We start from the raw sequence: 23,791 nt of genomic DNA, 5'->3' as shown, positions 1-23,791 counted from the left end.
AAAAGTACTATCTATTTAAAAATAAAACATTAAAAAATTTTTAGATATACTTGAAGAATTCTGCGGCGAACAAAAAAATGTTTCGTCAAACGCTCATATGATTTTATCTCGTTCAAAGTTTGGCGACCTTATTTCAGAAATAACTCCGTGTGTCGCATGTGTATACCTTTACTTGCGGTACTAAAGAAAAACCATTCGGCTCTTGCCAGTTTGAAATAACGGCCGCGAATTCGCCGATCAAGTGGCCGCGAGACACCGTCGTTACGAAACCGATCGGCGCGGGCGGGTGGGACAAGGACGAAGGGGGGGGGGTGGAGAAGGAGGTGGAGCGGCAGGACGGTAGTGTCCTGCGCGGGAAACGGATAACCGAAACTGCCGCGTATGCACGCGTACAACGGGTGGGCGTACGTGGTAATACAGTGGCCATGCGAGCTTGATTACACATTGCGATCACGAGTGTCCCACGAGCGGGCGGACATAAGGCCTTTTGTCGCACTATGGCCTACGGGCAGGAAGCACGTAGCGTGACACCCGGCCGCTCGGTGTGCAAGTGGCACCCACATTATACGCCGAGTAATATGTACACGAAGGGGGGGGGAGAGAGAGAGAGAGAGAGAGAGAGAGGTGCGCGCGCAAGAGAGAAGGAGAGAGAGACGCATAAAGCGAGAAGGAGAGCGATATAGCAGAGAGAGAAGAAGGGAGACGGAGCGACGCGGTAAAGGGGAGGATCAGCGGGGACGGTAGGGGACGCGCTATAATACTCGGTGGTGGTCCCATGCCACTACGTGACTTGTGTGCGGCTCTAAGCCGAGACATATCGCTGTCCCGGGGCCCCGTTTCTGCCACCTAAAGGAGCGCGTGGATATATCGCGCACCGAGGCCATTATACTGGACTACCGTGCCGGACGGAGACGGTTCGATCGGTCTTATTGAATTTGCTCTCTCCTTCCTCCCCCGGCATTCGCTCGACCTCGCTAGGTTTGTCTCTCTCCCGATTGTTCGTCGCAGAGTTATCTAAGCGCAGCCCGCCGCTAACCTAATCAGGTCACCCCACTCGCGAATGCAGGCTTTCGCACTTTTTTTCACCTCGTCGGGTTTCCGTCCGAAGAGAGGCGTTCGCGCGCACTACCGTGTTCAACGAAATCGGAACGCGACGAGGTAACTTAATTTGCGACCTCGTGCTTTAGACGCTTATTAAGTTTCTCTCGACACGTTAAAAATCTACGTTCCCAGAGAAGACCGCAAAATTCTACAGTCACTCGCGAAAATTTAATCCTAAATTCTAGCCTAAACAAGCTTGTGAGTGATATATCTTAATGAGATTTTGATTATTACGATCAAGATTTGTGTGATGCAAATTTCCGATTTTACTTAAAATCAGAATATCCTCTACAATGATTATCGCTTTTAAAATTGATATCTCTATTAATATTTAGATTTATCATACACGCATACATATTATATGTAAGTATTTAAAAAAGATTATAAAATATTATAAAAGTTACAGATTTTTCTATGTTGTATTTGAAAGTAATACAAAAATTTGACGGCGATTTAGAACTTCGGTTTGGATCAAAAATTATTTTAGTAAGAAATATATAGGCATATTTAAAAAAAATAATTAAGGTAAAATAAGAATTTTTATTTAAATTATAAAATTGTACTCTTAAATATTAAATATTAACTTTATTGAATTGTTTCATATTATAAGAATATAACGTACATTTTCATACGGAAAGTATGAAGTCTAAATTACCAATTTCAATTACTTTTCACAAAGATTATACATCCACTGATATATCCTTGATATTATTTTTTCTGATTCTATTAAATATCGTGTCACACCCAGTGAGGAAATCATTTTCGTATCTTATTGTTGAAAGAACGTACTCTTTTCAAAATAAAGAGCACAGATGTTCTACGGTACGTACTATAACTTTGTTCCCTTTGGTCTCTTTCTATTGATTCTGTCTACGAGCTCGTGGACCGGCAGCGTGGGTTAAATGCGACCGCGGTAGTTAATAGGTGCTTAATCGAGCCGTTAATTAAGGCGCTCCGGGTTCGTGGCTCTCGAAATAAACCTTTTCGCACGTTCGCGCGATCGTATCTCCACATTAGGACAATGTTGGTCATCGTGACTTTTCGACCGTATCCTGTCTTTCATTTCGCTCGTCCCTCCCCCCTCTCCATCTCTCTTCCTCCCTCTCTTTCTGGCTCACCGTCAATTGAAGGAAATCGCGTACATCGCGGCCCGGCCATTATGCAAGCCACCGCGCTAGACGCTTCGATCGACCTCATTGAATTAGTTTCCGCCAGCGGGCTTGTTTCTCGATTGTCTGGCGTAAACCGCAGAGGTTTGCCATTTTACTCGGGAACTCAGTCAGCCGATCGGTCAACCAGTCGGCTTGCTGATTGACATTCCCGAGGGCGATAATCGCAAAAATAAGAAATCCGTCCCAATGCCAGTTCATCGCGTGACTCTCCCGCCGAGGCATATCAAACGATCCAAGCTGGAGTATTTAGGGATATATCTCGGTCCGCTTTATTGATATTATAATAATTAGTCTTTATCATGGACATGATGAACATCTTATTATTTCCTATCAGTTTTATATTTTTTCTTAACGATATCAGACTAATCCTTTTTAATAAACAAATTTCGACTATATTTGATAATTATTTAAATCGTATTAAAATTATTATGTAATATAGATAAATTAAATGTTTTTATATATATTTCTGACTATAAATTGAAGTCTACTTTATCAATCACTCAAAAAAATCCTGATCATTTCGATTACTTCGCAAACTGTTATCTTATAAGCTATTTTTATGTAAAAAGATGGAAAATTCAACTCTTTATCTTGTTTCTTCCGCTATCTTTAAAGTCTTATTTTATATTGAAGCAGCTATCTCATTTTGCTCAAATCGTGCTTATTGAATGTCTCTTACGATTTTCAACAATTTGCGTATGAGCATAGCCCAAAATCGGCACCGACAAAATTGGCTGTTTCCGAGCTCCCAAGATTTCATTTTGATATCCTTTCGCCACGGTGGAAACGACTCGCAGACCCGGTATTTCAAGGATTATTCTGATATTCTGCGACCCATGGGGGCTTTAAGTGTCGCCCTCGGACCGTTAGCCGTTAGCGAACTGCCCAAGGTAGACGGACAGTTCGATCGAGCTTATTGAATTAGCTCCCACTCTTATAGGTACGTGCCGCGATTGCGGGTTGTACCGCTTGACTGCGTTTATCCGTAGTATGTACGTGAACTTCGATACATTTGCGGTGATTTCGAAAACACATCTCGCCTCGCTGCACAAATTTACATTCGACATATGAACACAGACGAATCGTCAGTTTTTTTTTCCGATCCTAGACAAAGCAGCGTGAGATAAAACGTTTGTCGAAGGGCGTGACATCTAGGGTGCCCGATGTGTATCTCAGTGGGAGGGAGGAAGGGTGGGCGGACAATCGTGCGAAGGGATGGGGTTCATTTTCAGGTCGTTATATCTCATTATTTTCCGGCTGCGTCGCTACAGCTTTCGCTGCGGGAGATTGAGAGCAATAACTGTTCGATTCTGCATCGGGGTGTTTTTTCTTTTTTCAATGACACGTAATGGTATATTATATTTTAGTTCAATATCGGTCATGCAGATATGGGGCGCAAAAATAGCCCACGCGCGAAAGGAAGGTCGTGGCGACTAACCGGTTTCCCCATGTTTAGTACGTCATGTAAACTGTTGGCTAATTATGCCAGTGTCGTTGACTATCCTTAATGCCGCTCTTGCGAAAAGTCCCCATTTCTTCATATGCGGTTAGAGTTGAAATGTGATATCCACGAAGAAGCACGAGGCTTCTACCTCAAACGAATGATGTGTACAAGTGAGAATAATTGATTCTTCCTCTCATAGAAAGGTTCATTCTCTTTGCATAGTTTATGATAATAATGCCTAAATTGTGTTCTTAAAAATTAAAGTTACATGGGGTATGTAAGCCGTTTATCTTAAAAGATAATGTCGGGCAATAGCGCGTTTACCTATGGGCTTTTGTGATTGGGGCCATAGGGAAAGAGAGAAAAATGGTTAAACAAGAAACTCAAGCATGATGATTAATGCTGCAAATTTTGAGTCTAGCAACTAACTTGATTATTCTATATGATTATTTTGACAGTGTAATAAAATTATTTTCAAATCTGTATTTAGTTAAGTGTTTAAATACTTAAAAAATCGTTCTTTCCATATAGGGTGTCAAAGCGCCAAGAACGTTACAGCTTTTAAAAAATGAAGAAATTAGAAATTACTTAATTTAATCAATCGCATCTGCAGTACGATTTTGTATTCAAATCATTGAAATAGATAGCGTGTTAACAGTATACGTACTTGACGCTGTCGTCTTTTTAACAAGATATGATTGATGACATGATTAACGTAATATTTGTCATTGATAAAATACTATTAATAGTATTTCGTCGGTGTATTTATGATTCTAGTTAGATGTATGCAAAAAGAGTTGTATTTATTGTAGAGAGGGGAAACTAGATTGGAGCGCTCGAAGATTAAGCTGCTAGGCACAAATTTTATTACCTGGTTTCGAAACGAAATAGATGCAAAAAATGCAATCCAACTCTACTGATTCCAGCGAAATTTCTTGCTTACGCTGCTCTCAAAATAAATGACCAAGTTCGCTGGGTGTTAACGGAATCTACGATTCTCCGATATACAAGCTCGAAGGAGGCGAGAACGATCGAATCTCTTAAAACGGAGGATTTTCACAGCGAGAATTTTGCCACGCCGCGCGTCTATTATCGGACAGAAGGTGGAAGGCGCCGAGAGTCAATTTCCCGAGTAAATTTCTGCCGCGTATTATATCCCCGAGCAGCTATAATCTACTTCTCCCACTGACGATAGTCTCCACCCACTCGGCTAGTCCATTAGCGGCACCCCTCGCGCTTAAACGTTTCCGCCACTTAATTGCGCATAGCTAATTCTTCTCGTCACATTTCATCCCTCTTTTGTTTCCAGGGACGCAACATCACCTTGCCGTGGCGTCATCGTTACAAAGAAAAACGTCGAATCATTTCTTGGGCGATACTTGAATGATAGACCATCGTCGCCGGGGGAGTGACTTATTGAATCTCGTAAGAACGTCGCACGTGTTACGAGTGATCGTGGATGATCCCTGTAGTGTGATCTTGTATGATCTTGTGCTTAAAGTGTGCTTGGCAGGGTCAATGTGTTGGTCGCAGAATAACGGTGAGCAGCTCGGTTGCGACACGTAAACACGCACAGTATGGCTAGCGCGATAACGATGGGTCTACGCCGCAGAGCACCGGTGAACAATTCACCGACTCCGTCAAGCCAATCACTGTCGACGACGACTGGAGCGTCGTCGAGCAAGCGCTCGAGAAGCGAGAACAACAACAGCCCGTCCCACGGCAATTTGAACTCGATGAACAACACTCGGGACGAGCCACCGACGAAGAAATCTCGTGGGACCTCGACGAGCGGAGGGAAGAACAGTAGCTGTCCTACTTCCTCGACATCCTCGATCTCAACGACCACGAGTATCTCGACCGACAGCCCGATTTCGAAGAGTCGCGGAACTTCCGTTTCAAGATCAGCTACACAGACCAAATCATCGTCCACTTCGACGGCTGCCAACGCAGCCTCCTCCTCGACGAACGATATATCGAACAGTTCCGTACTCTCGACTAGCTGGCCGACCACGTCGAACATGTCGGACGTGCCATCGTACGCTTCCGTAACCGGGCTGGGCTTGACGGGCGGACAAACGGCCGGCCTGTGCGCCGGAAGCCTCGCCATGCCACCTACGCCGATTCCCTACATGTCGACCACCATGGCGACCTTCGTTGGCAACGCCACAAACCTCGGCAAGAGCTCGTCCGTCTCGTACCTCGACATCTCAAACATGACCGGTGGTTCCTTAGCCGCTTCCGGCGCCGCGAACTCGTTAAACGGCGGATACGCGGCGAACGGTAACGCCACAGTGGACGCAAAGAGCGGAATAGCGATGTCGTATTCGACGATGTCATCACCGAATATGAATGGTGGCGCATATGGTATGCAAAAGGGACAGGGCCCGAAGGGAGTCGACGCAGCCGCCGCCGCGTCACCAAGGAAATTTCAGAACGACACCATGTTCAACGCTTATCAGCCGTGGGTGATCAAGACGTACGGTGATCTTGCCAAGACTAAAACGATCACCATCAAGAAGTACGCGCGTATTTTGCGGACTTTACGTGGCGAGGAAGTGAACAGCGCCGAAAACAGCAAGTTCCGCTTCTGGGTCAAGAGCAAGGGCTTCCACATCGGTCAGCCGGAAGGCTACGACGCGAAAGCAGCCGACAGGATTATCGGACGTCACGCCGTCACGAGTCCGGGCTTGGATCCACCACTCTACGTGCCCACGCAGCTGCCGCACAACAAGGTGAGTACGTCCAAACGGATTAGTCTGACGGACCTGGCGTCCCGTAAGCGCGAGACCTGATGTCCCTCAGGTAGAGTCCATGAACAGCGAAAGGATTAAGTTAGCGGGCGTTTACGGGAGGTATCAAGGTATTAATCTCTCACGATCGAGGAGTCGACGCGATTTAACCGATAAACGAAGCGCGACCGATGATAAGCTCTGCGTCGGAATGCGTCCCGGTGGACTTTGCTTTTGTCGTTGCTTATTCAGCGTGAAATGTAGGGATCTGGATGAAATTATTTATAGATTTTTCATGCCTTTCAAGTTTTCACTTCCAACCATCTGTACTCTGGCGAAGATTTACATATTAATGCATCAAACGTTTCTTCCGATATTTCTTATATTTTCCAAGCGATCTTCTCAAAGAAGACGATCAAGATAGGTACAATAATTTTGCTGCGCTACGCGTTAACCGTGTGCAGAGGACCGTAATAACGTCACCGCGAAACTGTCTTATATTCAGCCCGTAAATTCTACTTTCTTATCCTTATTCCTGGAAAATTGACTTTCGAGCTTCTAGCCGCGCGGATTGGTCGTTTTGCACGCGGCAACCCACTGTGCAGAGAACTTACCGCGGCGGCCCACTGAAACGCGGGGTTTATTGGTCGGTAGGATTTATCTCCATGGCGAGGCGGAAAAACCGCGAGAGATCTCGGGCGCGGCATACTTGAGAAGTAAGAGAGAAAAAAGAAACGGAGAAAAAGATCTCGTCGTGTGCAGATAAGGCGGACGCTTAATTGCGTCTAATTATGTATATACGTGCATGCAGCAGTGCCTGCGGCTGACGCCGTGTTGCCGCCGTTTTGTCCGTCGACGCTCTTCGTCGGTGCAACGGCGCTTCGATCCAGTTTCCGGAGCTTTGCCAAACCCGAAGTGAAAGAAAGAAAGAAAGAAAGAGAGAGAGAGAGAGAGAGGCGAAAGAGAGGGGCCGTTTGCCACGGCGCCGTTCGCCTCTTCAGTCGGTAACACTTCCGCGATTTTCTATCCGCGTCTTCTCGCCGTGGAATTCGGCAAAACGAAACTCATGATAGTCCCTCTCTCTTTATCTCTCTTTCTCCGTCTCTCTTTCTCTCGCCTCGCCCTCAAGCTTCCACGTCTGATACGCTACTTTAAAGCTGTCCGATAACGTGCTAAATTACTCACGGCGAATTCGATCGGATGCACTATAGCGCGCTCTTTCTCTCTCTCTCTCTCTGTGCTGTAGATTAAAGCCTGTCGTGCACTATAATGCATCTGGACTTAAAAGCACGATATAAATACCGTGATTGACGAAATGCTGAACGCATACATTCTCTCAAACAATGCGACGGATTGTACCGAGCCTCTTGTGATCTAACTCGTTTTGTTGTGTACCTTTGCGTCGATTTGTATACGATAGCCTTTAACGCGCTTTAGTGCGCACTACCTCATCCAACCAAATTCGCTATTACACAGCACTACGTCATCGTGCACACCCTATCGAACCTGCGCTGGATATATTCCGGGAATATTCTGCGATTTACTCGGGCTGGAATGTCTTGATTGAACTGGTCATGAGGTTACAGATAATCTCAGTAAACGAAGCAATAATCTAATCTGTAAAATGGATATATTCTCGATGGATGAAATTCAATTGACAGATTGGTCCGATACATAGTCGACACTTTCGAAACATTTATTTAAGGAAATCCAAACTTATTGTGGTAGTTATTATTTTATTTTAACAGCTTACGGTGATTTCTTATAGCGCTTTGATAATTAAGTATATCCCCGAATATTGTTGAGAACTGCTTGTTGCTAAACGAATTTACTCTCTCTCGTCAGTATCGTTTCCTCTAGAGGTACGATGCCGTTATCATTCGCATATCTGTGAGAGGTGTAGAATGGTAAGACGCTCTCTCGCAGCGTACACTTTTTCCCAGTTGCTCAATTACATTTCACTTTATCGCGAGAGGCGGACGCTTTCACGGTACTGTCTAGCGTAGCGTACGTCACGTAATGCGACCAATCTCACCAATCTCACAAAAATCAGATACCGTATTCTCAAGTAACTCCAATTCACCAGCCAGACTACAGCTTTTGTTTTATTCGGTGCTTCCACGTCGATAAATTGCCGAATCAGCGAATTTCATTCCTCGGAATGAAGAGCCAAAATTCATTTGACTATTCGTCGAACATTTGTCGCTGTCATAGTAGACTTTGGAATTCCGATATGAAATTATGATCATTGCTAAAACTAAGGAACGTCATCTATTTTTTTCATTTCTGTGCAACGATATTTCGCGAGAAAATTAAACGTGTAAATAATATTAAGAATCTTTATTTTAGACTGCACATGTGAGAAACACACAATCGATACTAGAAATTTGGAATGCCTATTACAGTCGAAGCTGGATCTTTATTGCTTTAAGACCTCGATGGCCTTAAGATTTAATGGCTTAGGACGCTCGTACGAAATACAAGAAATTCAGGTTCAGGCCAAGGTAATATTTTTCGCAATAAATTTATTAACAGTTTTAACATATTGACATCTTTATAATATGATGCTTGATGGTAGCATCAAATTATTAAAATTGCTTGTCAATTTAATTTACGATTGCTAGAGTAGTCTCAATTGCGTTTATAGTCCGGAAAAGCAATTCGGCGCGCAGTTCAAAAAAGACAACAATATGGTATATATGCAAGTACATATATAGTATATATTAGTAATTCAAGTTTGAATCATTTAAAGCAACGAAGATCCAGCTTCGATCGTAATAGGCATTTTAAATTTCTAGTATTAAACGTGTAAATACAGCATTTTTTGCGAGAAATCGGCAAATGCACATTAAATGGGAGAAGGAAATAACTATTCCAAGTATCCTTTTTTTCGGCCCTTCTAAAATTGCAGCTCTATTAGTTACATCTTACAGTTGCCGTTTGTGTGGTTTTGACGCGCGCGTCGCGGTGCCGTGGGATTCCGGACGCTCACAAGCGGCACTCTTTCTCACGGAAAAGGAAGAGCACGGCGGGCGCGCTTAGAATTCCGCCGCTCCGCACGCTCACCCGTTCTGGGTTCGCCATCGATCGGGATTCACAGTTCCGGGTGGTCGGAGTGGAGAGGATCCATCCTCTCCCGTCCATCCCGCTCAACGGCGGCGGCAGCATCCACGGGATTTTGCATGCCTCTGAGATTTCCCGTCCTCTTCTCTCTCTCTCTCTCTCTCTCTCTCTCCATTTCCGTCCTTCTCCATGGCGTCCCGCAAAATATCACCCGCTCACGACACTCATTTTTCACGGTTGACCGTCGTCGAGGGCCACGAGATAACAACAGTGGAGAGGAAAGGTTTGCCACCGCGATAACTCTCACAGGAGAGAGAGAGGAGAGCCCTTTCTCCTCTTCTGTTCTCTACTCGGTCCCTCTTGCTCGCTCGTTCGCCTCGAGGGTGGCAGGAGAGTAGGTCTGGCCGGCTAGTCATTAGTCACTTTCCGAAGCAGAGGCACAGACAGGCCGCGGCTCTTCCTCCCGCGTCCGTCCTGCCTCGCTTCCTCCTGTTCCGCGTTCGCTTCCCATCTCTTTCCCTCATTCCCTCTCTCTCTCTCTCTCTCTCCATCCTTTCTCGCTGTTTCGTCCCGCTCCGTGTACCGTCTACCGGTCGCTCTCCTCTCTTCTTCGTCTCGCTACGTGATTCCGTGCCTTCCTCGTGTCTCACTCGCACCACAGTCTCTACACCGGCCACCCTTCCTTTCCTCCCGCACTCCGCCACCGCTCGCCGACTACGAGACTCCGTCCTCCGACTCCGAGACCCGAAGCGGTATAAGTCTCCCCTCTCGTCGGGCTCCGTCGACTGTGGCTTTGAGACGTTCTCGCTTGCTCCCCTCATGGAGAGAAACGCCGCCGCCGCCGCCGCCGCCGCGCTCGTGTTCGCCTCCTCTGCCGGTGCTAAGCCTCTCGCGCGTCTATCTTGATTGAGAGGGAGCGTTCCTCTTTCTCTCTCTCGCTCTCCCCCTCTCTCTCTCTCTCTCTCTCTCTCTCTTCGTTTCGCTATGTCGTTCCGCGTCCTTCTTTCTCGTCGTTACCGAGTCTAGAGGAAAAGAGTGAGAGAGATAGAGATAGAAAGCGAACTAACCATGCCTACGGTGAACCTGACGAGGACGCAGCGAGAGAGAGAGGTTGTCATTGATCGTCCCGACTGCGGTTTGCGAGCCGCTAAAGGTCCCGTACAAGCACGGGCCCGCCGCAGTGTAAGCTGAAGCCGTGTGTAATCCATACGCGCGTGTGTGCGTGAGCACACGTGCGTAAGCGCTCCGTCGTTCTCGTGCGTGCGCGGCGGCGGAAACCTTTTTCTTCTTGCGCTACTCGAATTGCAGTGTTATTAGGTTGGCTTGTAGCGATCAGATACGTAATGTGCGTACGGCGAGTTGATATTTTACAAGAATGTTAAAAATGCGACAATCACATTCACGTCTTTCACAGATATTACGATACAGACTACGTAAAAAGAATATCCGTGGATACACACATTACTAATATAAAATATTATTTAACTTTTAGAGAGCGGGGATCTCTAATTACAAAATTTTATACCTTTTCCTCAGTGATATTTGTTATAAATCGTTATTTCAACTTTCATTGTATTTCTTGTCTCAAAATATGACACTATTTCAGCGTTACTGTATAATATAACAGCTTTTCTAATCTGTAAAGGTTAATTTAGAAGAAAACAAAACTAAACGATTTCGATAGAAAATGATTAATACACGGAAAAGGACGATTTTGCTGCATTTAAAAATTAGCTACATACAGATAAAAATAGTGTTGCCCTTTGTTGAGCCATCAAAATAATTATGTAGCACGCTCAAACTAGTTATCAGGATGTCCAAATCTTTTACTCTTTACGCTTGAGACTTCTACGTAACTATGTTATTTGTGATGGTTCAACAAAATTATTTGCTATATCTAGCTAAATTAAATATTACAGCAAAATTGTCCTTTCCGTGTATAAGTTTAACATCTTATGTTCAACATATAAGTTCATAAAGCTGTCCTCTTATAAATATTATTGAATCACTTTTTATCTCTCTTTATTACATCCTTTCTCTGATACGAGGATAGCGTTCTCTGTATGAACACAATAATCAAACAACCAAGTTTGCTGCTAAACGGCAAACGTATGATACTGCTGACGACGGTATTTCTCGGGAAAATTGAGAGCGCTCGGCGAGCAGTTTTTAATCAACGCGGCAAGGGAACTGGGACATCCGGCGGGATAGGTGGCGACGACGGATAAAGGAAAAAGACGGTCTGTGCGCGCGGAGGTTAACCAAGGCGATAATTCGTCGCTCCGATTTCGGGGGTTTGGCTCGGTTAACCGAAACCGTGGCTCCGAGGGCGTACGCCGCGACCCTTAGCCAATAAAACAGTTGACCTCCTCGACCGGGAGGCGAAGTAGCAAGGCGGAACGAGTAAAACGACTGGATCCGACGAGGCCCTCTGCATTTTTGGCGATCGCTGCGAATTCTTCGCTAATGGTTCCCCTTCCTCTCCGTTTTTCGTACCGTATCTTTTTCTCCGTACATCGACGGTTTCGGATGCGAATAGACCACCATTGGTGAGGCCGCGTAAATAAATTGCGATCGATCGTCAACCTATCACCGAGATGACGTAATGTTTTGTAGAGAAAGAATCGTTATTGGAAAACTTGCCGGACTAGAAATTTGCTTAATCTCCATAAAATTCATCTTACCGTATTATCTCATTCAATTTTCTTAGCCATCTTAATCAGTATATATTTCTATAAAATAGAATTGAAATTAAATGCTTGTATCTCCAAAAAAAAAAAAAATACTAAAATTTATATAGTCTGACTTTCGAGTGCACATTTTATACAATAAGTCTGTCGTGTTACTTGCATTTTTTGCATTCAATATCATTATTTTTTCCTCTTCGACATTCCGATATATGTCTGTTTCATTTTTAAATACAAACATTTTAGAGATTTTAAGCAACGCGAACAAATTAATCTAATATTAATCACGTATTATTCAATTGTCAACGTCGAAGGAAAAAAGAAAACGAAAGAACGTTCACTAGTCACTTTTCGCAATGATACTCGATACTGATATGTTCTCCACATGGGATCTTGCGGCACGCACCCTTCGACGACCCTTAGCGCGGCCCAGCGGCGCTTGATTATTATCACCGCCCCTGCCTCGATAATGAAAGTACGTGCGCGCGCTCGCGTACGTGTGCGCCCGTGCACGTGCGTGTGCGCGCATTGTGTTGGTGTCGAGAGCACCAGGGTTCGCCGCCTGGTTGCATTCGGGCACCAGCGGCGGACGGGATCCGACGGGAAGAACGAGCGGCGCGAAGAGAGACGGGGAGCCTACAACGAGGGTGGCTTCGAGGCGTACATGCTGTGCCTCGGCCCCGCTGAGTCACGCACTAAAGAGAACCGCGTGAGGTCTCCATGAGGGACGAACGGAGGGTTACGAACGACGATCATGGGAGCTTCGTGCGGGAATCTTTATTTTTAGCGGGTGCGCTAGTCCGGATACCATCCGTACTCGATTCCCAAAAGACGGAATTTTTGAAAAATTATATCTTACGCTATGCACAATACACACTCGACGAAAAGATTTCTCTTTTGTGAAGAAGAGCTTCTTCGTTACCAAATAAACATTGCAGCAAGTTTTCTCAAAAATAAATTTTTAGGTATGTCGTAAATATAACTCAAATATTGTGTTTGTCAGTGTAATGACGGACTACAATACGTACATTACAGAAATTAAATTATAAATTGAGATATTTTTTGTATATAATTACAGTATAATTATTGAAATTAAGATAACTGTATTTTTCGACGCGCTATTAAAACGATATCCTAATTCTCGGTATATGATTCTCCCTAAAGCCTGGAGATGCAAATGGGTCTAATGAAGTTAGATTACCGTTGTGCCGTATTTCATACACACACATGCGCGCGATGTTCTTCGTGGTACGATGGAACTCGAGCCATTGCGCGAGCAGAATTTTATTTATAAAATCCATGAGAGAGAGAGAGATCGTTATTTAAGCGAATTCTAAAATCAAATACTCTAAAGCGCTAAGAAACAACACTAGAATTGAGCAACAGAATAAGAGGTATTGAAACTGAATATATAAAATAAATACAATAAAATAATATCGCTTAGAGCCAACACAGGAATCCTCCTAAGCGGCATTATTTTATTATATTGATTCATTTCAACTGACCTTTACTATTCATTTTATTAATTATATAAAACAAAGTTACAAAAATAAAGATAGAAATAAAATACAAAAAATAAAAAGATATAGGAAAATGTATAGGAAAAGATGAGATTTGAGAAATAAAAGAATTGGGAGAGTATGTGCGATTGAAAAGGCTAGACCATGTCTTTATCTCGACGGTAATGTTGGGTAAAGATTGTTATCGCCGTTATCTCCGTATCGATAACCAAAGTGTAATGTTCGAGCATACGCTCTTCGTTCGTATGCTCGAACTAATGCCATGAGATTAATCCCTTCGTTACTTCGAACGCGCGTATTCGGTTAGAATTGAGAGCCGCCGATTTGCTACATTATTATGTAATACCTACATTTGTCTCTTAATTTATTTGAAGCGCCCTTTCGATCGGATTTGAATTTTGCGGTGCCGCGGCATAATTCCGCAAAGCTAAGCTTTCAAATAAATCTAAATCTAATCCCGGGGGTTTTTATCCGAGAAACTTTTGATCACACGTTAAAATGCAATCTTAATTTCTTGAAAAATAAATATTTGTGTGATAAAAGAAAAAGCGTTTTCTAATTGTAATTTAAATTGTTTATCAGACTTGCAAAAGATCAAATTTGGCATAAAGTATCGGTGAAAATGATCTGTACGTTTTATTTTTCTTTTGAAGAGATTAAAATGTAGGGTAGGTCGTAAAAGGGTTAACCACGTCGTCACTGTATTTCAAAGGGAATCGAGAGGAGTCTAGGGATGGATTGTTTCGTCGCGGAGCAATCCGCGAAGAAAGCGGAACGACGCGAAATTCACCGGGCATTGAAACAAACTCGTACGGAGTACACGGATAGGACGAAGTGGTGTAGATGCAGCGGAGCAGCCACGGTAGCGTGAAATACGACGTTGCAACCTGGATTTCCGGGCCTTAACTCGGTACGCTTACGGTGTAAATGAACTAACAGAAGCGGAGTTTCTCGTTCATCCCCGGAATACCGCTAGAAATGCATATCCTCCGCTTAAAAAATTAATGGACATCTGGAAGATGACATTTCGCTCCGTGTTAAAATATTGTCTTGAAATCTTATTTTATTGTTTCATCAGTATTTTATGCATTAAGCCATATATAATTTATACAGAATGTGAAACGGTTTGATGACGGAATTATTTCATGACGAAAATGAAATTTGGCATGTATTTTTTTTTTTCGACGAGTATTGAAAAGGGGTGCCTCCCATTTAGCGACACAAGTCGGCAAATGTCATTCTATTTTTGTTGTTACTGGATGTTGAAAAAAGATGGAATGGCGCTTGTGTCAATTTGTGTCGTTAAACGGAAGGCACTCAAGATACATGATATTGTATTATTACAAAAGGCAGCCCGAGAGAGAGTCGAAATTTTAATCCTACTTCCAATCTCTTTCAACCTCGATTAAATCTTATAAGCTTATTTTGATACTTAAACAATCAAATAGTACTTCTTTTAATATTACTTAATTTACAACTTCTATTTAGAAAACTTCTTTGAACCTAAAAATAGGAAATTTTCGAACTGCCATTTACAGGCTCAACGTAGGAGCTCAATTCATTAGATTAGAACTTAAAGGGTTCTCTACATAGAAGTCGTAGGCGATCGTGGAGTCTTAAGTCGTAGGGAACTGACCAATTCTAATCGAGTATTCCCCTTATATTTGTAATTGGTTGGTTTCCTACGACTTAAGACTCCACGACCGTCTACGACTTCCATATATGTAGAGAACCCTTTATAAATCTATAGTCTACATAAAGTCTATATAGAGTTTCTATAGAGTCTATACGTCCTAATTACAAATCTCTAGAATCTACATACGTCCTAAAACTAAGATTCAAAGCAGAATCAAAATTTCGACTCGGTCTAGCAAAACGTAACATAAATGTAAAGAGCCTCTTTCAAGTTTCTTCGCGTAATAGCGTCGATTCTATATTACGCGCCAGTTGAATTCGCTTCGGATCTATCCGCAAAATTTCCACCTCGTTTCGTTTCGACGCATTCCCATCAGCCGCGCATCAGCACGCATCCGTTAGATCCGCGGCCGGAATGCCTCCGGTAGCGGGACGAATTTCGTCGTTGCGACGAGATTCTGCGCCGACGGCTCACATACCGGCCGACATACCGGCTCGCTGTTCATGCGCCTGTTACGCGGAACGAAAGCGCGCGGATCGAGAGCGCGTATACGACTATACGCGCCGCGCTCAACTGCGCCGCGTCGAGAACTTGGGGGCCGGCTGAGCGTTCTGGGCGGCTGGAGTTCTGGGGTCCCAGCCGGCCCCTCGCACACTCCAGCGGCTATAACGCGCGGCACGTAACCGCGGCCGGCGGCAATTAGTAGCGGGCCGCCGAGGGAGCCTCAGCCTTTTTCCCCAACCTGCTTGCCTCCGTCCGTTGCATTCTGTCTTTTTCTCCCTTTCCTTCTCTCTCTCTCTCTCTCTCTCTCTCTCTCCCCCGAGCATCTCTATCTTGCTCTCTTTCCGGCTCTCTATCGCGCTTTATCTCACGTTCCACCCGTTCGCTAGCATCCCGCTCGCACGTCCGCGCTTTAACATCCACCGCTTCTCTCCTTCCTCTTCCTCTTTCCGCCCGCGGCGTATCCCATCGCTCTTCGCCGGTACATCCCTCCTCTGATCCCTCTCCTCCTCTCTTTCACTCACGTCGGCTCTCCCGCGACGCGTTTTCGCTCGCTCGTGTATATACGGTATTCGGATTCCCTCTTTCTATCTCTCTTCCTCGTTCTCTATACGTGGTTCTGATCTTCTCATTCGCTCGCGTGCGCGATCGGTTTGCACGCCGAAGAGAAAGAGAGATGCGGAGTATCGGCGAAAAAGCGACGGAGGTGGTTGAGTTAGGAAGTAGGAGAGGTGGAGGAAGAACGATGGCGAAAGAGAGAAAAAGAGCTGGGGAGATTGCGCGTGTCGGATAAAGAGGGAAGCGGGCGCGAGACGGGGACGAACCGGGGCTGTGCGGTGGCATAAAAAGAGGCGTAGCGGGAAGAGAAAAAAAGAGCGAGAGAGACCGCCGTGGCGAAAGGGAAGAAAAGAAGACGGTGAGTTGGGACGGACGAAAGCGTGGGACAGAGAGGGAAATGCGGGGAAAAGCGGCTGAAGAGAAAGGAAAGAGAGAGAGAGAGAGAGGCGTGAGGTCCGGGGTGGAAGCCGCAGGCTTTTTGTCCCGCCACCGCCGCAGCCACCCGACAAAAATAGACTCCGTGTCCCTCGGTTCGTCTGTGCAATGACGTGCGACGCGGAGAACCTTCCGTCCTTCTCTTCTCGTTCGTTCCGGGCGCGAACGCCAACGGGTGTCTTCTGTCCTCGTCCTCCTCTTCCTCGCTTCCTTTTACTCTTTTCTTTGTTTGCCTCTCTCGCTCTGCTTCTCTCGCTCGCTTTTCCCTGAGGAGCCGTATTCCACGGTCTTCTCCATCGCTGATGTCCCGAGAGAAGAGGCCGAAGCCAAAAGCGCGCGTGAGAGATTGTTAGAGTTAGGGTGGCCGGAGATGAGGCCGATAGAGCATGCCATGCCTTGATGATCCTTATCTACTGTAGGCGACCTGACACCCGATGATGCGGACGTGGGCGCTTAGGTGCTTGGGCGACGTAGGCTATAGGTATCGTGCCGGTGGGGTTAGAGACAGAGAGAGACAGAGAGACAGAGAGTCGACCTCTCTTCTCTACTCTACCTTCTCTGCCCTTCTCGCCGACCGATATACCCATCCGATAACCCGGCAGCGCGGCAAATCGCGATACGTATCGACCCCTTTCCAACAACCGCGCGCATCGACCCCCTTCACTACAAATAAGCTCCCGAAATACTTACTCGCACTCTCGCGGTCCCATCCAGGAAGCCCCGCAGGGAGAAATGAGGATCGCTGCTCCCCGCGGAATACTTCGAATTTGCCCTATCGCTCGCGATAGCTACAACCGAGATTACCTTCTTTCTCTCTCTCTCTCTCTCTCTCTCTCTCTCTCTCTCTCTTTCTCTCTCCTCCCCCCTTCTCTCCGTGGAACCGTCCTCACCGACTACCCTTCAGGGTTTCGAGGAACGACGCAATTTCGGGAAGCTATCGCGCAAATTCTTATAGCGAATTCGAAAGAAAGGGAAAGAGAAGGGACGAAAGTTGGGCCAATTAGACGCAGTTAGAAGAGATTAACCAACAATCACATCTCACTTTTAAAAACGTTTGTTCGTGACTACATTTAATTATAATATATAGAATAATATTACATTTTTCATATACATGATGATTTTATATTTATTTATAAAATAACCAAAAATAATAAATGATAAAATGAATTTAATTGTTATTCTTATTACATCTTACATTAATTATGAAATATTTATGACATTCGTGTCTTTCGACGTCTTGTTCGACACAATTGTGAGATTGATTTCTCAAAAAGTTTCAAAGTATTAAAAGACTATTCGTAACAGAATTATAGATTACATAATCTAATTATTAAAGCGATAATTTGATCTTGGGATTAAACTTTTAATATTAAATGTTTTTAAAATTTTACTTATCTTTAAATAAATATTATTTTATCTAGTATCACATAGTAGATTAAGTTATATATAAATTTAAAAAAAGCTTTTGTTCCTTCTTATCCTATAGATCAACTGTATCCATTATTTTAATTATATAGTAATAAATATTATTAGGCCGCGTGTGAATATATAACTAAGTATCGAGAAAGCTTATCAGTTTGAGCTGGATCTTTATATACTATTAAATATTAAACGAGATATCAAATAATAACCCTACCCCTTGAGTTAAAAATAACATTTTATTATTTTTTTAACTGCTATGTGTGTCAAAACCTAAATCAATCCATTTTTATGGTTAGAGTTTCAACGTAAATAACATTTATATTAAGGTATGCATTTAGTAATAATAAACTTTGAGTCAAATTTAATACATTTTCTTGAGTTAAATTGTTTCAACTTCATTATTTTTGTTAAATTAACAACATAATCGAGCAGTAGCGACATATAGAAGCGATTAAAAATAATTTAGAAAAAAAAACATAACATACAGTACAGGTAATAGAAGTCAACGCTGGTTATTAATTAGTGCAATTCTTGTTAATACTAAAAATATAAACCTTAACTTTGAACGTTTCCACTCATGGGGTTTGAGTCTTTATCAGCAATCTTTCCCCCTAGCGTAATGGTTGGAGTATTGCTGATGAAGACTCAAATCATGAGTGGAAACGTTCAAAGTCAAGATTTACATTTTTAATATTAAGAAGAATTGTTAATTTGATTAAAAATAATTTAAATTGGATATATTATAATTTGACATGATAAATTTAACAGTGTAACGTTTAAATAATATTTCATTATAAATTTACAGTATCTATTTCTGTAATTCAATTAATATTTATTGTGTTCCATATCGAGAAATCAGATATTTCCGAAGGAACAAGTTGATTTCTAGTTCTCAAGCGTCACCTTATTTTTACATCGCAAAATATCACATCTTTCATATCGCAGATATTGTCGTGGTGATGGAGATTCTTCCTTAGTGTCGCGCGATTGTTCGATTCCCCGAGGCAACCGACTCCTCAAGTCGACGAGTCAGTGCGAAGGCTCACTAGAGCATCCGGCACACGTTTTCCTGGCTCCCCGAGGACGGCGATCGTCGGAACCGAAGTGAATGCCGTGCACGGGAAAGACGAGAACAGCGAGCGAGCGAGAGAGAGGGGAGAGAGAGAGAGAGAGAGAGAGAGAGAGAGAGAGAGAGAGAGAGAGAGAAACGAGCTCTCGAGTGAAACTCCTCGCACCCAGTATCCGGTATCCACGGCCAATTAGCCGTTCCTCTCTTACCACTTCGGCGTTTCTGTTACTTTCTTTGTTATCCGCCGCTATAAACACCACCGAGGGTGCTCTACGGTGTGCACGTTGTACCAATTTATGGTCCGTGGCTACCGGAAGCGTGTATCGACTCCTCTCGAAAGCTATACTGTCATCTCTTCATCGAGGCTTCGTCGAAGGTTCATTAAGCGTTCTATATTTCGACGTGTGCTTTCTGTCTTTTTGTGCAAGGGATAACGAAAAATAAGTTTTCCACGTTTTACCGTTGTCGGAATATTATACGATGTAAAAATAAAATATATTTTTAGACAATCGAAATGTTTAATGTACGGTCTAGTTTGTTCGTCTCGGTGTCTTTTTTTAAAACATTACAGAAAGCGCGATCCAAGATGTTGCGCTGAGGTATGTTTGCACGAAAGCCTTATATATATAATACGTAAATATTTTATTGCTCGCGCACTTGAGACGCCGTTCTTCGACATAATCCGAAATGTCTATTTATGGAGCGTCCGACTGTGTCGCTGCATATGGCGACACACCGTTGTGCGCTCCGACATAAGAGGAGCTTGAAACGTATAAGCCGTCGATCGAAGAGGCTTGTCTAATCCCATCGTGAAGTTTCGAATCGGCCCTTTTCTAGTTATAAAATAGTCCATAGGCCCACTAGGCCCGGGATCGTCGATTCTCGGAAAAAGAGTTTGCGGGCCGTTCATGCCGAGGGTGAGTTCAGGATACTCTCATTGATCGCGGTCAACTGGAGGTCCATTGTATTTCCTTTCACCGCGTGGATTTTCAGCAAATGCCATCGCCCTTCCCCATTCCCTGCCCAACCAGTACCCGCAGTTTGTTTGTCAGCCTGCACGTGACCGACCCTGGGTATTAGGATTCTAGCCGGGTCTCGCCGATCGGTCGCCGTTGTTCTCTTCATTAAGGCAAGTAAATCCTGACGGCGGTATCTTTCGAATCTTTGCTCCGGGCTGGCCGACGCTTTGCGTAGCGCGTGTCGCGTCCGGAATACATTGAAAGGCTACGAAATGCCAGCGAATCAACCAGCCTCGGCAGTTTCCGCCGTAAAATCCGCCGACGACGACGCACGGTCATGTGCGTAGGCGAGAGTGCGGTGCTCGTGGCGTGCTTGTTCGTCGAACTAATCACTCGAGCGGCGCAATTAACCGCGCGTTTATGGGTCGGGTTCCGCAATGAAACACGCCGCTTCGAAAATTACGGCCGAACTGTCACGATTATTCCGTTGCGCGATTATCCTCGTGTTGAATGCGCGTGATTGTTTTCTTTTTTCTTTTTTTTTTTTTTCCGTTGATGAGAATGCATTTCGACAAAAGCGGGATTTTCACGCTTATTGGAGCGATCACTGAGAGACGATCATTCGTCCCCTAGCTTTCTCCCGATAATCAAATATTCGATAAGGCCTTATTCGATATTTTTGTGATGCAAGAGAGCATCGTTTACCTATAAAAGCGCGTTATCGCGCCGAGATGGCCTGGCAATATGTATATATAAACGATAAACGCGCAGGTAGTTATCGGGCCCGAATGTGTGGTTCTCGCCGTCGTCGTCGTCGCCGCCCGGAATTATCTCCCTCGACAGCGATATCGATTGTCCCGTCAGATAGCGCGCCGCGTGAGTCGGCACTTCGTCGTTCCGCTTCTTTCCTTTTTGATCCGCCGGTGGGATAAGCGGGGCCGGGCCGGGCCGTTCCGTTCCGGACGGACTCACCATCACGACATGATCGATTTTCGCGCCGCGCGACCGCTCCCGGCGAGATATTATTCCTTCCTCGGCGTTGCGGCGACGAACCGCGATCGATACGCCCGCCGATCTGTCGCCGCGGAACGAAACGGAGCGTCGAGAAGGCGCGCCGCGCCGTAATTTTCTTCGACTATTTAACCGACCGCGACGAACTTTCTTCGAATCCTCGGGATACTCGGGCGCGGCGCGGCGCGACGAGGAGAGGAGAGGAGAGGAGAGGAGCAGCCGCCGGCTGGTACTTGGCCCGTCCCGTTTCGCTCGTTTTCTTTTGCAGCCAGCGTGAAACGAGCGAAAACTCGCTCGCTCCGTGCCGGAGTCACGCAGCCGGCGATTTTCAACGGGTCTACTACACCATCGTTAATCCGTTGTCGAGAAAACACTTTGTCCCCGAAATGTATCTACTTGAACCGTCCTGGGAAAGTACTCGGTTTTAGTTTGATGCTCCAGCTGCTCCTGAAACGTACCGCATTTTTATTTCACTCTTACAAATGCTAGAAATATACTGGATTTTCGTTTTCATATTTGCTAAAACTTTTAGAGTTCACATCTCATTCTGAAGAATGAAATCTCACTCTTAAGGACTGAAAATTGAGCCACGTTTATCAAGACTGATTCAATTTTTACTTTTTAGATTGAGAATCCACTAAAAAAAAATTTAGAGAATATTAAGATCTAGGGGAGAGTATGAGGAATTGCAAACACCGAGTAAACGCGAATGATACAATACATTAAAATAGTGATAACCTTTCATTCCTCGCATTCAGTGATAGCCCGATGTATACTTATGTCCGTTTCCATCAATATAGATTAACTTTAATCTCGATTCAACTTACTTTTCATTTTTTTCTGATTCATAAAACTAGAGAAAAAGGTGAAGAGTAAGTTGAACCGAGATAAAAGTTAATCTATATTAGTAGGAATGTGTATTAGTCACACTATAACACGTGATTACAGAACGCATACGCCATTTAAAGTAAATACTATTACATATTTTCAATGATTTTGATGTAGAGAAGAGAATGAATATTAGAGAAAAGTTTCGAATACTAGAGAATAGTTAAATAAGACTGATAATTATTTATTAATTATAGAAGTTTTTATTCGGTGAATTGGTTTTAAACTATAATAATTAATATTTATATATTATTAACGTAAATTCTAATTTTAAACAAAAAACAAAATCGATTCGTCGATATCACAGCGGATAATTCCGAACGACAAGAGTTTTGTTTTTGTTAAAATTATAGCGTATACTTATATATTATTGATAATATATGAATGTTAATGATTATATAATAGTTTGAAAGCCAAATAACTAAAGTATGATTTGAATAAAGACTTGTATTAATTAATAAATATAATCTTCGACTTTATTTAACTTTTCCCTTAAATTTTTGTAGTTCCCCTACTTTCCTCTATATAATTTTTGATGAAGAAAAACTTTTTTCTGCTATATGGGAAAAGTTTATATCAGTCCTGCAGTTCATTGAAATTCGAGAATAATATATTCAAGTTTCTTTTTTGACTAATCTCAGCAATGATAGATCATAAATTTACAGAAACACGATAATTATTGTTTTATTGCAAGAAGAAAAGTTTATATCAGGTCTGCAGTTCATTGAAATTCGAGAATGATATATTCAAGTTTCTTTTTTGATTAATCTCAGGAATGATAGATCATAAATTTACAGAAACACGATAATTATTGTTTTATTGCAAGAAGTATCTAGACGTCCGATATTGAATTTTATTATATGTATAATACGGTACGGGGGGGAGGGGGAAGAGGGAGAGGGAGAGATCGCAATCATATTTTAAATCTTTTGTTTTTTTCTTGAAAATAATATATATAATATTTTTTATTCACTAAAACTTTGAACGATGAGTTCGTTATTCTGCTATACAACTACAAAAGTGTTTAAAGTATTAAACAGCAATATTATTCATTAAAACCAATTTATCCAAAACATCAAGGAATTTTTAAATCTAAATTTCTAAAATTTTAAAGATCAGAATTTTTAAAAAAATCGTCTGATAAAATTTATTCAAACGACAATGAGAGCGTATCATCATAGAGAGACAACACATGTGTATGAAGAATCAAATATATTCGCATATTATTAATATACTATTGATGATGAATATATATATATATTGCATACGCTGGTTGACATATCATACATATTTCAAATATATTATCATATATATTTCATATATAATATATTTCAAAGCTTGTTCTGATAGATGAGATTTCGTTTTATCATTTACGAATTAATAAGCAAAAGAAATTAGCAATTAAGTGCAGTGATATTTTTGCCGGATCTCGGGAAGCGATTTCTACAACCGGTCTCTTGTCGTTATTCACTGGTGGCGCTTCCGTTCCATTCGATCCACCACCAGCGAGTTCGCGCGAACGAGTTCCACGTAGGGCGACGGGACCATCGATTTCCAGGCAGCGTCCCACGGTGGCGGTGGCGGCGGCGGCGG

General features: G+C 43.4%; 1 protein-coding gene across 1 annotated transcript in view; it reads left to right on the top strand.

The window, feature by feature from the left end:
* Positions 1–5,029: 5,029 nt before the first annotated feature.
* The window catches only part of LOC108770007 (uncharacterized), a 48,033-nt gene continuing 29,271 nt past the window's right edge, over positions 5,030–23,791 (top strand). Inside the window, exon 1 of the mRNA XM_018521295.1 lies at positions 5,030–6,452. Within this exon, the coding sequence (XP_018376797.1) occupies positions 5,295–6,452 (1,158 nt within the window). The 5' untranslated portion in view covers positions 5,030–5,294. The remainder of the gene's footprint in view (positions 6,453–23,791) is intronic.

Source organism: Trachymyrmex cornetzi, unplaced genomic scaffold (assembly GCF_001594075.2).
Source record: "Trachymyrmex cornetzi isolate Tcor2-1 unplaced genomic scaffold, Tcor1.1 scaffold98, whole genome shotgun sequence".
NCBI classification, from domain to species: domain Eukaryota; kingdom Metazoa; phylum Arthropoda; class Insecta; order Hymenoptera; family Formicidae; genus Trachymyrmex; species Trachymyrmex cornetzi.
This window is presented reverse-complemented; position numbering and strand designations above follow the sequence as displayed.